Genomic DNA, 14,341 nt, shown 5'->3' on the forward strand with positions numbered 1-14,341 from the left:
TAGCGCGCACGGTGCGGCATTTTACGGGTCGGGACAACAGGCTCGCTCAAGAAAAGGCTCAATCTGTAGGCTCCGAAGTTCGGGCTCCGAATTTCTGCACGATTGCTTCCCCGAATTAACTTTACCCAGGAAAGCCAGACTTTTAGTCTTACTTTGTCCCTAATCCCCCCAAGAGCTTTTACGATTGGTCCTAACGGGTCCAATACAGTAGCCGGCACGGGCAGGCCTGCCCGGGCCCGGGAGCACGCGCCAGCCTCCCCTCGGAGCCAGTCGGGAGGAGCAAAGCCCGGGGGCGGAGACTGCGGGCCCCGTGCGAGCCCGGGGCGGGGGGGGGGCAACCGGCGCTTCCCGAGGCCCGGGCCCGTCTCCGGGCGCCAGGCGGACGGACCCCGCGAGCTCGGGAGTGGCGGGCGGGCTCCCGGGGGCGGCGGCGCGGGCGGCGCAGGAAGGGGCGGGGGCTCGCGGGCGGCGCAGGAAGCGGAGGTCGCGGGCGTCGGCGCTGCGCCCGGGGCCGCGATGAGCTCGGCGCCGGGGCCCCGCCGGGCCGGGCCTGCAGGTAGGCGGCGGCCGGGCGGCTTCCGAGGGCGGCTTGCGGGGCCAGGGGGGCGCTCGGGGCCGGCGGGGCAGCGCGTTAGCTCTTCGGAACTTCGCCCGGGCCGCCCTTGCCCTCCGGGCCGTCGGGTCCGCCTTCCCAGGCGTCTGCCTTCGAGGGCCCGCCGCGCCGGTGCTGGCGCCCCCGCGCCTGCTCCTTTGGAAAGTTGCCTTTTGGAAGTTGGGTCCAGGTTTTCTTTTTTCTCACTCCTGAGTAAAAAGGGGAAAAAAAGAGGGGACTGCGTGCGTCGCCCTGAGAGCATAACCAGCCCGCAGGAGCCCCCGGGCAAGGCCCTGCCTGACCGGGCAGCCCGGTGTGTCCCACACCCAGCGCTGCGTGCTGTGTGGGTCCCCGCAGAAACCACCTCCTCCTCCGCGGCTGCCTAACGGGGACCTGTCTCGAGAGTCAGAGAGAGAGAGAGAGAGAGAGAGAGAGAGAGAGAGAGAGAGAGAAGGAGGGAGGGAGGGAGGGAGGGAGGAAGGAAGGAAGGAAGGAAGGAAGGAAGGAAGGAAGGAAGGAAGGAAGGAAGGAGGAAGGAAGGAAGGAAGGAAGGAAGGAAGGAAGGAAGGAAGGAAGGAAGGAAGGAAGGAAGGAAGGAACAAGAGAAGGTTGAACCTGGCGGCTGACGCGGAGTACCTTACGCCAGCTCTGTTCTCTGCTGCACGGAGCCGGCTTGCCCTGAGGCGGGGTGTAGGAAGTCACCTTGGCCTTTCAGGGAGCCGCCTGGGTTGGAGGCGCGGGGCAGGCCCCCGGGCCGCTCCCGTCGTGGATTCCGTGCTGAGGCAGGCTCCAGGAGGCCCACCACTTTCAGGGCACCCCCCCCCCATTCTTTTTACCCGTTGCTTTCCTTTTCCTACCTGTGCCCTTTTTTCTCCATTCCATCCCTTTTTTACTGTGAGGCCTGACATACTTTACTTAATATAGGATTATTTACCAGATTCTTAATAGGGAATATGGGTAGGGTTTTCATAGATATTGGGGTGAATGAAGATGGTGACGGTAGACACTGGAGAAGTCTGGAGAAATGAACCCTTGGTTTAGGAAGGTAGCTGGCCTCTGTGTAGGAGGAGTTTAACGTGGCGACCAGCGTGCCGAGACTTTGGAGTTTTAGGCGCACCTGGCTTTCAGTCCCAGCTCCCCTGCACTGTCCCTGAGCAGGCCTGGGGGACTCTCCGTATCTCTGCCTCAGGGACTGGAGCTGAGGGAGAGAAGGTATGTAAAGTGCCAGGCCATCAGCAAATGCCTGCTGGCAGGACTATCTGGAGGGATTATCAAATCCAGGTGAGGAGGAGAAAAAGGAGTGACTGGTTTTGTAAAACATTAACCGGCTTGAGCAAAGAGGTGGTGGGTGCAGCACGGTGAAAAGGAAGATTGCCTGAATCAGAGGCAAGAAGTACAAAGAGGCCAAGAGTCAAGTTTAATGACGGACCCATTTTTGATAAATAGGTTGTAGATGCACAGGAATTTACAAATCTGTTATATAGGGTATCTCCATTGAATTTTACTTTTTCCATGTCAACAGAGCCATTTACTCTTTTAGGCAGTTAATTTGTATTCCTGCAATGTGATGATGACACTTGTTAAAGTGCGTCCTTTCTGAAGGTTTGCCTGCCGAAGACATCCACTTAGAGTGACCACAACAGAGTCACGGTGTATTATTTTCTGCAGAGCCTGGGTAAAATTCATCAACTCCAGTTCAGTTTTGGAACTTAGGTTCTAACATCTATGTGCATCACTTTCTGGTTTTTTTTTTAAATGATTTTATTTATTCATGAGAGACACACTTAGAGAGGAAGAGACATGGGCAGAGGGAGAAGCAGGCTCCACACAGGGAGTCCGATGTGGGACTCGATCCCAGGACTCCAGGATCACACCTGAGCCAAAGGCAGCCGCTCAACCCCTGAACCACCCAGGTGCCCCCGCTTTCTGTTCTGATTGAACAAATTGCTAGAAGAGAATGGCAGCTGGACCTGGTCATTGACGGGTTCTGCAAGGTGCAGGGTGCCCTTAGATGGGGTTTGAGCTGGCGAGGGTCAGAAATAAGTTCTCAGAGTCCAGTTTCTTTCTGCATTCATAGTACTAAGAATAACAACAAAACACTTTTTAAAAGTCCCTCAGAGATTGCCATATCTTGAAACTGAATGTTATTTTAAGTTATCTGGAGCTACTTGAAACTAGCTATCTTTCCTAAACCTATAGGTCACGTCTAAGCTGAGGGCAGTGTTTGAGACCAGCCAGATGCACAGCTTAAATTACACCTAGCCAGGAGGAATGCTGCAATTCCTTCCTTGGACTGTAAAAAAAAAAAAAAAAAAAATGGATTTTTTTTTTCTTTTGCCTGGAGGACCTTATTTATTTACATATCTGTGTCCCATAATAGCCTGAGAGAAACTTAAGGACATTTCTCATTTGTATAAAAAATGGATTTTAACGACCCAATCAAATGTGCATGCATCTCCAATGTTTTCACCCTTGATGACGTGAGTCAGTTTGGTGACCGACCGTTTGCACGGCTTCCACCCGCTGCACTTCAAGCTGCCGTAGTCTCCCCAGTGTGGAGCAAAAAAAATGGCAAGAGGTGAGCTCCTGGGTCTGCTGCCCTGTGTACCGTGTTAGAGATGGTGCTTTCCAGATTGGGCAGGTTTGGGGGGAACGAATGAGGTGATGGTCCTTCACACAAGGATTGAATGTGATTAGTTGGAGATGTATTGTGGAACTGGTCTAAAGGTAGGGAGGTGCAGGGATCCCTGGGTGGCTCAGCGGTTTGGCGCCTGCATGGAGCCTGCTTCTCCCTCTGCCTGTGTCTCTGCTTCTCTTTCTCTGTGTCTTTCACGAATAAATGAATTGTAAAAAAAAAAAAAAAAAAAAGATAAGGAGGTAGGCCCTGGAACCCTTTTGAAAATGGACAGAGACAAAATCCCAGTGCCTTAGTAGGGCAGTGTGGAGAGTAGGCAGTAATCCCGGTGGGTGGGGTGTGCGGTGGGCAGTATTCAGGGTAGAGTAGCGCGGAGGGTGAGGGGGTACTTGGGTAGGATTGTGTGATGTAGGAGGACTCTCCAGAAGAGTGGTGTCTGCAGTAAGGCAGTGTCCTGGGCGGAGCAGTGTCGCAGAAGGTGTCCTAGTAGGGGCACCGGGTGGCTCAGCCGGTGGGTGACCGTCTTCCTGCGGCCCAGGGCGGCGTCCCGGAATCCCGGCATCGAGTCCCACGTCGGGCTCCCTGCGTGGAGCCTGCTTCTCCCTCTGCCTGTGTCTCTCAGGAGGAAATAGATAAAAATCCTAGAAAAAGTGTCCTAGTGAGAGGCGCGTGCCAGGGAAGGATCCGCGGAGGGCACGGTCTTCTGGGAAGAGCCCCTGGAGCGGCGCGTGGGTGGGAGGCCGCCGCGGCCCTGCAGTGTGCGGCCAGGAAGCCGCCCGGCACAGGCACAGCGGCGGGGCGGAGGCAGCAGCCCCGGGGGGGCGGCGCGGTGCGGCGGCGAGGGGCCCCGAGGTCGCCTGGCGGAGCACAAGCCCGGAGGATACAAGGGTGTTCGGCAGAGCAGGGCTGAAGCGGGGAGTGGCCGAGGGGCACTGCGCGCGGCGAGGACGCCTGGGGGCGGCAGGGGCCAGTGGGGAGCCCCCCACGTCCCCGCAGGAAGGGGCTCCCGGGCCGCGGGCTGTGGAGAAACCCCGCTGGGCAGCGGCAGGGGCGCCGACGCCCGCACGGCTCGCGGGGCGGGGGGGGGGGGCGGCCCCGGGGGGGCGGCGCGGGGAATGGGAGGGGCTGTGGGGGGGAGCACGCGCCGTCCAGCGCGAGGGGGTGGGGGCTGGGCTCGGCGGGGCTGGAGGGTTCCCGGAGGAACAGGCTCAAAGTGCGGGTGCAGCGCGGTGCTGTCCCTCCTCTGGGGCAGACGGCTGTGAGGAGACGGGAGACGTGAGGTTAGGACAGCCGTGGTCGCGGAGGAGGGAACAGGACCCTCCTGGTGACGCCGAGGCAGAGGGTCTCACAGGCTTCCTGTAGCGACTCGGAGGGGGAGGAGCAGCTTGCTGTACTCTTAGCATGTGTTTATTCATTACTTTCCCTCCCTTCGGGGCCGCCACGGGCGCGTGGGCCTCCTGCTGTTCGGTACACAAGCCGCTGGCCACCGGGGCTCTTAAAATTAGGGCACTGGTGGCTCAGCTGCCGTGGGCTCAGGTCGTGATCCCGGGTCCTGGATCGAGTCGCCTCGAGCTCCCCACGTGGAGCCTGCCTCTCATGAATAAATAAAATCTTCTTTTAAAAAAATGAAATTAAATGAGAGCCTGCCTTCTTCCTTGGCTGCGCTAGCCCCATTTCACATCCTCAGCCACTTGTGGCCTGCGGCGCGCATACAGGACAGCAGATGTACAGAACGGTTCCCTGGCTGCAGAAAGTTCTGGTGCACAGCACTGTTCCAAGAGTAGAGAAGGGTTCAGTGAAGGGTGGCCCACAAGGTCCCTGTCACGTGATGGGTTGTAAGTGCCAGTGTGCCACTCAGGAGATCCAAAATTTAGGGCCTTTGCCCTTGCCTCTCCCCTTTCCCCGCCCAGACCTCTCCCTCTTCCAGGTCAGGGTAATCCAGTATTAACCACACCCGGTGTTTCAGTTCTACTGTGTAGAATTTCTTCGTTTACAGAGATAGCTGCAAAAACATTTTCTGCAAAACATTCCCGTATTTCATTTGCTCTAGTCCATAGTTCTGCGATTACATTACTCTGTTTCTGTAGGCATATTCTGCAGTGAATGCATTTGCATCGTATTTTCTCTATTTCTCTTGATCGCACACTTCCCATTTTGCAAATGAGAATTTGGGGTGAGAAAGTTGAGCTGTCAGTTTATCGTTCATTTATTATTAAGCAGCTTCCCTTCCTTGCCCCCCTTCTTTTCATATACTTTGACATTTATTTTTTATTTTAAAGATTTTATTTATTTATTCATGAGACACACTCAGAGAGGCAGAGACCCAGGCAGAGGGAGAAGCAGGATCCCTTCAGGGAGCCTGATGCAGAACTCGATCCCAGGACCCCGGGATCACGACCTGAGCCGAAGGCAGATGCTCAACCACTGAGCCACCCAGGCACCCCATATACTCGACATTTAAGGGTTTAGGGTGCGGGAATCTTGGCTGTGTTTTACCACAAGTCAAAAAGTAAATTAACAAAATTCAACTTTTTTTTTTAAATAGATGAGGAACAAAATGTGACAGAAACTGATGCCTTCTATAAGAGGTAGGAATGTGCTCTTTCCTAATAAAGATCTCTTCCTTTGCTGATCATGACCAGTCCACAAGAAGCAAGAAGGGGGCCTGGGAGCAAGTAGAGTGGAGAATGACTGAGTGTTAGCATTGGAACAGGGGGCTCGTAGACCTGGGGGTTGGCTGCCGCCCCTGGTCATGTGAGGACCTACAATGATGTTCAAAATATTTAGGAACTGGTGTGGCGCAGACCCTGGAGCCAGAGCTGGGCCTGGGCGGGCTGGTATCCCCAGTTCCTGGACAAAAGATACCCCTGGAGGGGCCTGGGCAGGGGGTGCTCGGGATGGCTGCTGTTTACCAATCAGTACAGAAATATTTCAGCGTTTTCCTTACCAGTTTGGCTGTGAGGCTTTCCCAGTGCACACCAGTAGCATGTCAGCCTGGCAGGGGAGGGGAAAAGGGCAGACCTGTCTGCCCCACACGTGGGTCTTGGGCGTAGAGCTCGTTATTTAGTGTGACTTAAAGTGATTATTGTTTAAACTTCTCATCAACAGAGAAATGTTTGACCCGGAAGAAAAGTACAAAATGGACCACAAGAGGAGAGGAATTGCTTTGATCTTCAATCACGAGCGGTTCTTCTGGCACCTGACATTGCCGGACAGGCGCGGCACCAGCGCAGACAGGGATAATCTCGTGCGCAGGTACTGGTTTTATCTACACGTCACAAGGATGGGACATTTACAGGATACTCGTCAGAACTTGTTCCTACTGAGGAAATAACAGAGCAAGAGTGTCTGAAGGGGTGCCTCGCTTGGGCAGAGCAGCTCATGAGAACTGGCCTCAGTTTTCCTCTAACTCTCTTCTATTAAATGTTAACAGGCTCCGCATCATCACATACATATTTGCATAGCAGATGACAGTATCCTAACTTGAACCGTTATAAGTAAATCCTTTCCTAATTGTGGGTGACCAGGGGAAACCATCATTGTCATATTTCATTTTTTCTTTCCCAAGATCAATTTATAGGTCATAAAAACATGTATATATATATGTATTCCAAGTAAATATGGGTATGTGACAACTTTGAATAGCTCATAAGCTAATATCCAGTTTATCACCAGGTTTTCAGAACTAGGATTTGAGGTGAAATGCTTTAATGATCTTAAAGCAGAAGAACTACTGCTCAAAATTCATGAGGGTGAGTAGTTTTCCTATTTATCTTCTGAGGGGATTAGTATCCTATCTATAAATACATCCAAATACTTAACTGTGTTGTAAAACAAAAAGTCTTACCAACTAATTTAGCATGGATTACAGGTCTGGTTGTGCCTCTGCTTATATGTTATTACCCACCAGATTCAGAGACTTTTGCAAAGTATTATGCCTCCAAACTTTGTATTTAGCATACCACTCGTTACAGTCTGTTATTTTAGAAATGAATGAAATGGCCTCATTTGGCAATTAAAAGTCAAAGTGCAAATACTACAGATGCTGGGCAGCTTTTTTTTTTTTTTTAAGATTTTATTTATTTATTCATGAGAAAAGCAGAGAGAGGCAGAGACACAGGCAGAGGGAGAAGCAGGCTCCTTGTAGAAAGCCTGATGTGGGACTTGATCCCAAGACTCCAGGATCACCACCTGAGCTGAAGGCAGACGGTCAACCGCTGAGCCACACAGACATCCTTTTTGAGAGCGGCGGGGGGGGGGGGGGGGGGGGTGGTGTCATGTTTCAATTCACTCCTATACCCAAGTTTTTTACTGGCTTCAAAATATTATGGCTTCAAAATATTTTATTAAAAAAAATGGTTTTACATATACTGTCTCTAAATTTCTACATCACCATGCAGTAGGTACTCTAACTTATGTTTATCATAATTACTGCGTGCCGTGGATTTTCAAGTCATTTGCAATGGACTGTTATATTTATGCTGTAGAGGTTTTTAAAAAATGGGGTGTAATTGATATAATATATCAGTTTCAGGTGTACAACAAAACGATTCAGTATTTGTATACATTGTAAAATGGTGACCACAGTATGTAGTTGCCATCTGTCACCATAATTACAAAAAAAAAAAATTCTTGTGATAAGGATTTTAAAATTTTACTTAGCAACTTTCAAATATATAATACAGTATTATTATGGACACTAGGCTGTGTATCACATCCCCATGACTTCTTTTATAATTGGGAGCCTGTACCTTTTGACCCACTTTATCATACCTAATAGCAACCACCAATCTGTTCTCTATCTGTGGGTTTGGCTTGTTTTTTTTTTTTTATTCCACATGTAAGTGAGATCGTATGGTATTTGTGTTTCTCAGATTTATTTCATTTACCATAATGACCTCAAGATCCATGTTATTGCAAAGGCCAAGGTTTCCTTTTTTATGGCTGAAGAATAATCAGCCATAAATGGATATATATATACATGCACACATACATATATCTGTATGTCTATATCTCATTTTCTTCATTCATTCACTGATGGACACTTAGGTTGTTTGCATATCTTGACCATTGTGCTTCAGTGAGCATGGGGGATGCAAGTGTCTTTCCAAATTAGTATTTTCGTTTCCATCAATAAATTCTAATAGTGGAACTGCTGGATCCTGTGGTAGTTCTGTTTTAAAATTTTGAACCTCTGTACTAGACTCCTTTAATCTGTAAATCATTTTAATTTTAACTGGCTGCTTACCAGGTTTTCTACTATAGTGCTCATAAGGTTTGGAAGCTGTAAATGCTGCTGACATACAGCGAAGCTGCTACATTCACTGGGGGTGGCGACAGCACATAGCAGTTGTTAATTAGTAGTTGTTGGGTCTTTCCCATCTGTTCTCAGAAGTTCTCTGCTAATTCAAAGAAACTTTTATTGCACAATAATCCCATTATGTTTTCCGTGCCATTATTCTTTGTTGTAGAAAAGCTAATGAAATTTGTTTAAACTCTTTGAATTTTTAGTAGGTTTTTAAAAATCAGATGCAGTATGGTTTTGATTAAAGACTAAGTTATGTTTCCTTTTTACATTTATTATAATAAATTTTCCTCCTCCATCATATGTAGCTTTATTCTAGTGTTAGTAAATTGAATTTTTTATATGTACATAATAGACATCTTTATTTCTTTGTGAACTCTTGGGGGACTTTTACAGCATCAACCTCTAGCCACATAGATGCCGATTGCTTTTTATGTGTGTTCCTGAGTCATGGTGAAGGAAATCACATTTATGCATATGATGCCAAAATTGAAATTCAGACACTGACTGGCTTATTCAAAGGAGACAAATGTCAGAGCCTAGTTGGAAAACCCAAGATATTTATCATTCAGGTAAGACTGATTATGTTACAATCTTAACTGTAAGTCCATGGTTTTGCACATGTGATTATAAAGAACTAAAGCCAATTTTGCAAGTAATTTTCTCCATTAATTGGAAAGGCCAGGGCCGCTTTGGGTTCCTAGCCAATCAGAGTTGCAATTAGTTAGCAATTCCCATTAGTAGTAATTCCTTCTTAAGGAATGAATAAATAATAAAGATTATCAGTTTATTAATAGATTGACATTTGAAAGGACTTAAAATAACCAATGTGCCACACTGTGGCCCAACCAACGTCAAGGGGAGCTGCCAGAAAAAGGGTCTCTTTAAGAGCACCACGCATGGAGGCCAGTGGGCAGAATGCAGGTATTCTGGGGCTAGCTTACTTCACCCTCTCACCTTTCCCTTCAACCAAACTGGTATTAGGGATAAAAATGTTTGGGCCTGAAACCTCTCATTTGGCACATCAGTAAGGAATTTGCACCATGTTCCAGTGCCTGCAATTCTGTATGTATAAACAGCATGGAAGGCATGGCCACATTCCACCTGCCATAAAGCCTTAAGGGGAGGGACACTGAGGGGGATGGCCCAGCAAATGGGAAAAATCAGGGAAAATCATGACATGAGTGCTTCATGAAAAGGAGTGCCAGTACCGACAGAGACAAGAGAATTAGAAACAACTAGCAAGCTACTATGTGGGGATAGACACAAAGGAGGAAAATATTTTGCCAAGTTATTTTATTCCTCTGTGCCTCCGATTCTTCATCTGTGAAACGGGGAGAAAATAGCACTGCCTTATGGGTGGCTGTGAGGATAAACAGCCGCCTAACAAATGAAAAAAGACTGAACAGTGCCTAGTACATGCAAGCCCTCAATAAAGGCTAGCTCTCAGCTGTCACTGATTTGGCAAGTGAGAGCATCAAAATTCTAGGTGTTTTATATGACCTAGAGGAAGACAGTGGAAAATAAGTTCTGAAAAAAAGCCTGGTAACGTAAGATTAAAATCTCCCTGTAAAAATGGAGTATTAGGGGTCTATTTATCTGAGCACTGAAATCACTCAGGACTTTTTTTAAAGCTTATAACTCTTCAAATACCACTCTGAAATTGTATTAAATTTACAAGGTCTGCCGGAACAAAGTACACAGCCTGAGTGGCTTAAACAATAGAAATGCTTTTTTTTTTTTTTTTTTTACAGTTCTGGAGGTTAGAAGTCTGAGATCAAGCTAGCAGTTGTCCTTGGCTTGGACATGGCAGTCTTGTCCCTGTACCTTCACATGGTCTTTCCTCTGTGCATGTCTGTGTCCTAATCTAAGACGCTAATTATAAATTAGAAGCACAGTAGACCTCATTTTACCTTAGTTACTTTTTCAAAGGCTGTGTCTCGAAATAGTCACATTTGAGATTCTGAGGGTTCGGACTTCTACATATAAATGAGAGGGGGTGACAAAATTCAGCCCATAACAGTCATTTAAGAGTAGAAATTAATGTCAGCCTTTGTGTGATTCAGGATTGGTGGATAAGAATTTGAGACACTCCTGAAGTACAAGCAAAAAGAATACGGCACATGAAAAGATGTCTTCTCAGGTCAGGTGGTAGGTAGCATTTTGACAGTTTATGGCAGCAGCTAAGCAAGCACAACCCAGTCTGGGAATATATTCCCTAATTCAATAGAAACACTAGGCAAGGGGCACCTGGGTGGTTCAGTCACTTAAGTGTCTGCCTTTGGCTCATGATCCCAGGGTCCTGGGATCGAGTCCCATGTTGGGCTCCCTGCTCAGCAGTCTGCTTCTTCCTCTCCTTCCGCCCCTCCCCCTGCTTGTTCTAATAAAAAAAAACTTAAAAACAGAAATACCTTAGGCAAATACCATAGCCTTTAAAAAAAAGGGGTAGCATCCTGGTGCTTTAGTGTGGTTAATCCATAAGAAACCTTAGAACCACAGAGGCTTTCTCTATAGCATACCTTTCCATCCACACAATCTGGTATACAGTTGAGGAAGACCGTTTTTTGAAGACATTAATTAAAAGAAAACCTAAGTAGGGAAAAACTGTCAGCTTAATTTGTTCCAGAACTTGACAGCATGGTTTCTGAATTACCTATAAAGAGGCTTCTGTTGATGCTGATGTGGAAGTGTGCTAAATTCTACATTCACTGTAAGTATTAAACACTGGGAAGAAAAGAGTAGGTAAGAAAAGACAGTGGTTTTCCCTCCTCTTCTCCTAGGCGTGTCGAGGAGACCAGCATGACGTGCCAGTCCTTCCGATGGATGTAGTGGATCATCGGACAGACAAGCTGGAGGACAACATAACGGAGGTGGATGCGGCCTCAGTGTACACGCTGCCTGCTGGAGCGGATTTTCTCATGTGTTACTCTGTTGCAGAAGGTGGGTGGCTGTTTAATACAAACAAAGACTAGGCCTTCCTGACTTGAGTTCCTGTAAGTTTTCCCTGGGCTTCAGACTGGTATTTTTGTCAGATACCTTGATTTGATCCTAAAGTCTACAGTCTTAGATTTCTTTGCTCACATGGCACACAGTGATATAGGCAATATAAAGTAACTTACAGAAAAATCATTCCTGAGAACCATGTTAAGTTATAAGTCAGATTGAATATTAGCTGCCTATTCTCTGTTGATTGTGCTGGTGTCATGATAATATTCATGGAAAGCTTTGTTGAAGATACTTTGAAGACGGTTCTTCCTTGCTCATGTAGCAGACTATGTTTTCCTTTCTAATCTCATGTGTCAGAATTACCCCTGGGTGACTATGATCTTGGGAATTTTTACGAACTAGAGTAACCCCATTTTCAGAAAATTGTATAAATTAATCCCTTTTCCCATATGAGACTAATCAACTGAGAAAAATTTTGAAACTATCACAGACACATCTTAACTCTGCAAAAATTTTTGAGAACTTCTATAGTGCTGCATTATAACGGTGTTTTTCAGTTAAAGTAACTGAAAGCCAAAAAAACCTCAGTGCCCTTTTTCCTCCTTTTAGGTTATTATTCTCATCGGGAAACTGTGAATGGCTCATGGTACATTCAAGATCTGTGTGAGATGCTGGGAAAATTTGGCTCCTCCTTAGAGTTCACAGAACTACTCACCCTGGTGAACAGGAAAGTTTCTCAGCGCCGAGTGGACTTTTGCAAAGACCCAAATGCAATTGGAAAGAAGCAGGTTCCCTGCTTTGCCTCAATGCTAACTAAAAAGCTGCATTTCTTTCCAAAATCTAAATGATAGAATCTGTTTTATGTATCTATATTCAAAACACATTTTCCATCTTTTTATATAAGTATCATTAGGTTGAAATTTGATACAGCAATTTAAAATGTCTTAATGGTGTAATGAGAACTTAAAAAAATAGTTCCTATTGGTATTAGACATGGTGAAAGGGTTTGATATATGTGAAATGAAGTCCTCAGGGAATTACTATAAAGTAAAAATCCACAAGCGTTTGTAATACTTGATTTTTATAGTAAATCATGAGGTTAGTCAAAATATCTGGCTGATTTAATTTGTATTTTGTGAAGCTTTTTTATAAATGTTTTATAATGTTTTTAAAGGTTTTAGAAACCCAAAAATTGTTTTCCCTTAATAAAATATTTGAAATTCATATTTTAATTTTTCTAACTCACATTCTTATTCATTGTGTAATTCAGAGTAGACTTGTTTTACTCGGGCATACAAATTCATCTACACATGCATTATCACTTTAAGATCTTATCTATTTGAGAGAAATCATGCATGGGGGGAGAGGCCACAGGGATAGGGAGAGGCAGACCCCCCCACTGAGCAAGAAGCCCAATGTGGGGCTCAATCCCAGAACTCTGAGGTCTTGACCTGAGCTGAAGGCAGGTGCTTTACCAACTGAGCCACCCGGGCTGCCCTGGATTATCACTTTTTATTTTATTCTCATTGCTCCATCGACCAGCCATTCTCTCCCCTCCTTGGGCTTCCCTGTTTCCTGAGACACAACAATTCTGAAATTAGAGGCCATTGTAGGATTACTAATCGACCTAAGTTAAGTGTTCAAGTGAAAGGAAGAGTCACAGGTTTCTCACTCTAACTCAAAGGGTGAAAATAATGAAGCTTGATGAGGAAGACATGTTAAAAGCCCAACATGGGCAAAGAACTATGCCTCTTGTGCCAAATAGCCAAGTTGCCAATACAAAGACAAAGTTCTTGAAATTAAAACTAGTACTCCAGTAAATACATGAATGATAAAGTGTAACAGGGGCAGCCCCGGTGGCTTAGTGGTTTAGCGCTGCCTTCAGCCCGGGGTGTGATCCTGGGGACCCGGGATCAGGTCCTGCGTTAGATTCCCTGCATGGGGCCTGCTTCTCCCTCTGCCTGTCTCTGCCTCTCTCTGTGTGTCTCATGAATTGATACATAAAATCTTTTTTAAAAAAAGTGAAACAGTCTTATTGCTGATATGCAGAAAGTTTGAGTGGTTTGGACAGAAGATTAAACCAACCACAACATTCCCTTAAGCCAGTTAAAGCTGAATCCAGAGCAAGCCCATAACTCTTCAAATCTATGAAGGCTGAGAAGTAAAGAAGCTGCCAAAGAGAAGATGGAAGCTAGCAGGGGGTGGTTGGTTTGTTCTGGAGGTCTAAGGAAAGGAGCCGTCTCCATAACATAAAAGGGCAGGATGGAGCAGCAAGTGCCAATGTAGAAGCTGACAGTTATCCAGGAGATCAGCTAATATCATTTATGAAGGTGGCTACATAACAGATCTTCAATGTAGATGAAACAGCCCCCTTGGAAGAAGATGCTATCTAGAATTTTTATAGCTAGAGAGGAGAAGTCAATGTCTAACTTCGAAGCTTCAAAGGACAGGTTGACTCTCTTGTTAGGGGCTAATACAGCTGGTGAATTTGAGACCAATGTTCATTTAGCATTCAGAAGATCCTAGGGCCCTTCAGAATTCTGCTAAATTTACTCTTCCTGTGCTCTGTAAAATGGAACAACAAAGCCTGGATGGCTGCATATCTGTTAACAACATGGTTTACTGAATATTTAAAGCCCACTTTAGAAACCTGCTGCTTGAGATGCCTGGGTGGCTCAGCGGTTTGGCGCCGCCTTCGGCCCAGGGCGTGATCCTGGAGACATAGGATCATCAAGTCCCACGTCAGGCTCCCTGCATGGAGTCTGGCTCTCTCTCTCATGAATAAATAAATAAAATCTTAAAAAAAAAAAAAAAAGATTCCTTTCAAAATACTACTGCTCATTGACAATGAACCTGGTCACCC

At 46.5% G+C, this 14,341-nt stretch overlaps 1 protein-coding gene across 2 annotated transcripts; it reads left to right on the top strand.

Moving 5' to 3' along the window:
• The first annotated feature begins 78 nt into the window (after positions 1 to 78).
• On the top strand, positions 79 to 12,710 carry CASP6 (caspase 6). 2 transcript variants are annotated; one of them, XM_055342517.1, is made up of 8 exons: positions 479 to 556; positions 2,973 to 3,170; positions 5,773 to 5,815; positions 6,336 to 6,482; positions 6,903 to 6,979; positions 8,929 to 9,104; positions 11,313 to 11,472; positions 12,088 to 12,710. In XM_055342517.1, the coding sequence occupies exons 2-8, from the start codon at positions 3,161 to 3,163 to the stop codon at positions 12,324 to 12,326; spliced, it is 852 nt and encodes a 283-aa protein (XP_055198492.1). In that variant the 5' UTR covers positions 479 to 556; positions 2,973 to 3,160; the 3' UTR covers positions 12,327 to 12,710. The 2 variants fall into 2 exon arrangements, with proteins under 2 accessions (XP_055198493.1, XP_055198492.1); XM_055342518.1 differs by lacking the exon at positions 2,973 to 3,170 and having other exon boundaries at positions 79 to 556.
• The last annotated feature ends 1,631 nt before the right edge of the window (positions 12,711 to 14,341 follow it).

This window comes from Nyctereutes procyonoides, unplaced genomic scaffold (genome assembly GCF_905146905.1).
Source record: "Nyctereutes procyonoides isolate TBG_1078 unplaced genomic scaffold, NYPRO_anot_genome, whole genome shotgun sequence".
NCBI classification, from domain to species: domain Eukaryota; kingdom Metazoa; phylum Chordata; class Mammalia; order Carnivora; family Canidae; genus Nyctereutes; species Nyctereutes procyonoides.